The sequence below is a fragment of the Loa loa genome (genome assembly GCF_000183805.2).
Source record: "Loa loa unplaced genomic scaffold supercont3.3326, whole genome shotgun sequence".
In the NCBI taxonomy this organism is placed as follows: Eukaryota; Metazoa; Nematoda; class Chromadorea; order Rhabditida; family Onchocercidae; genus Loa; species Loa loa.
The window spans coordinates 1-1,039 of NW_018111504.1; the positions used below are offsets into that span (position 1 = coordinate 1).

The 1,039-nt window shown below is 33.3% G+C and overlaps 1 protein-coding gene across 1 annotated transcript; it reads left to right on the forward strand.

The window, feature by feature from the left end:
* Positions 1-1,039, forward strand: LOAG_19219 (hypothetical protein; the record flags this gene model as incomplete). The annotated part of the gene is made up of 3 exons (XM_020451872.1): positions 1-44; positions 439-525; positions 627-1,039. Coding segments are annotated over 3 exons (544 nt in total), but the record flags the coding sequence as incomplete, so codon positions are not given.

Genomic DNA, 1,039 nt, shown 5'->3' on the forward strand with positions numbered 1-1,039 from the left:
GACTGGTCGTTTGTGTCAAACTCTCTTCCACGAATTTTTATCCGGTAAGATTTATTTCATTTATTTTGATAGAGAATGTCATCTGCTTTTCAATGTATCACGTTATGAGAGATTTCGGAATTTCACGACGAATCTGTAAATGAGCTTTTTTTTAAGACAAATTATCTTTTTATTAAATTTGTCTATCGCGAAGGCTTCGTTTTGGAACGTTTGTCACCGATTTACAGTGTGAATGACTTCTTATGCATATCGTTTGTGTGAGAAAAGCAATTATATTTATAGTAACAAGAAATCGAAACCTTTTGCTTTTCAATATTAATATATTTGGGTGAATATTAGCTGGAAGAAATTTCTCCATTACGCAGTTATCAAACAGCAGGCGGTTTTATTTCTTATAAGTAACCATTTATTGCATTAGTAAACTTGAATATTTTCCAGAATACGCAAGAAATCAGTCACATCAACATGCGTTTCATTTATTTTGTCGTCGTCATCTTCGTCCAACTGAGTAACTTTCAAACTACAGTAAGTTCATTTAAAATTAAAAATACAACACAGCACTATACTAATGCGAAGATTTCAAAATTTTAACACAGTGTGAGATTGATAATTTCATATAATTTGAGGAAGCGCAAACAGAACAAACAAAGCTGTTGGATTTATCAGTACAGGGATTGAATAACGAACAAATGGGAAATTTGTTGTTATTAGCCGAAGTGGCCAATAAAATGCCGAAAGCCAAAATAGTCGCTAAAAATACAAATGAATTTAACGGTCAAAATTTGACAGTCAAGATGAACTTAACAGTCAAAGAAGAGAGCGTTAAACAAAAGAGTACGAAAGGACTCACAGAGAAGAAATCAAAAACGAAGAAACTGCAGTGTGAATTATGTGGAAAGATCATGACAGATATGAAAAGGCATATGATGACTCATACCGGTGAGAAGTTGTACAATTGTTCGATATGCGGGAAAAGTTTCTCTCGATTAGATATCAAGGAAGTTCATATGATAACTCACACTAATGTGAAGCCGTACAG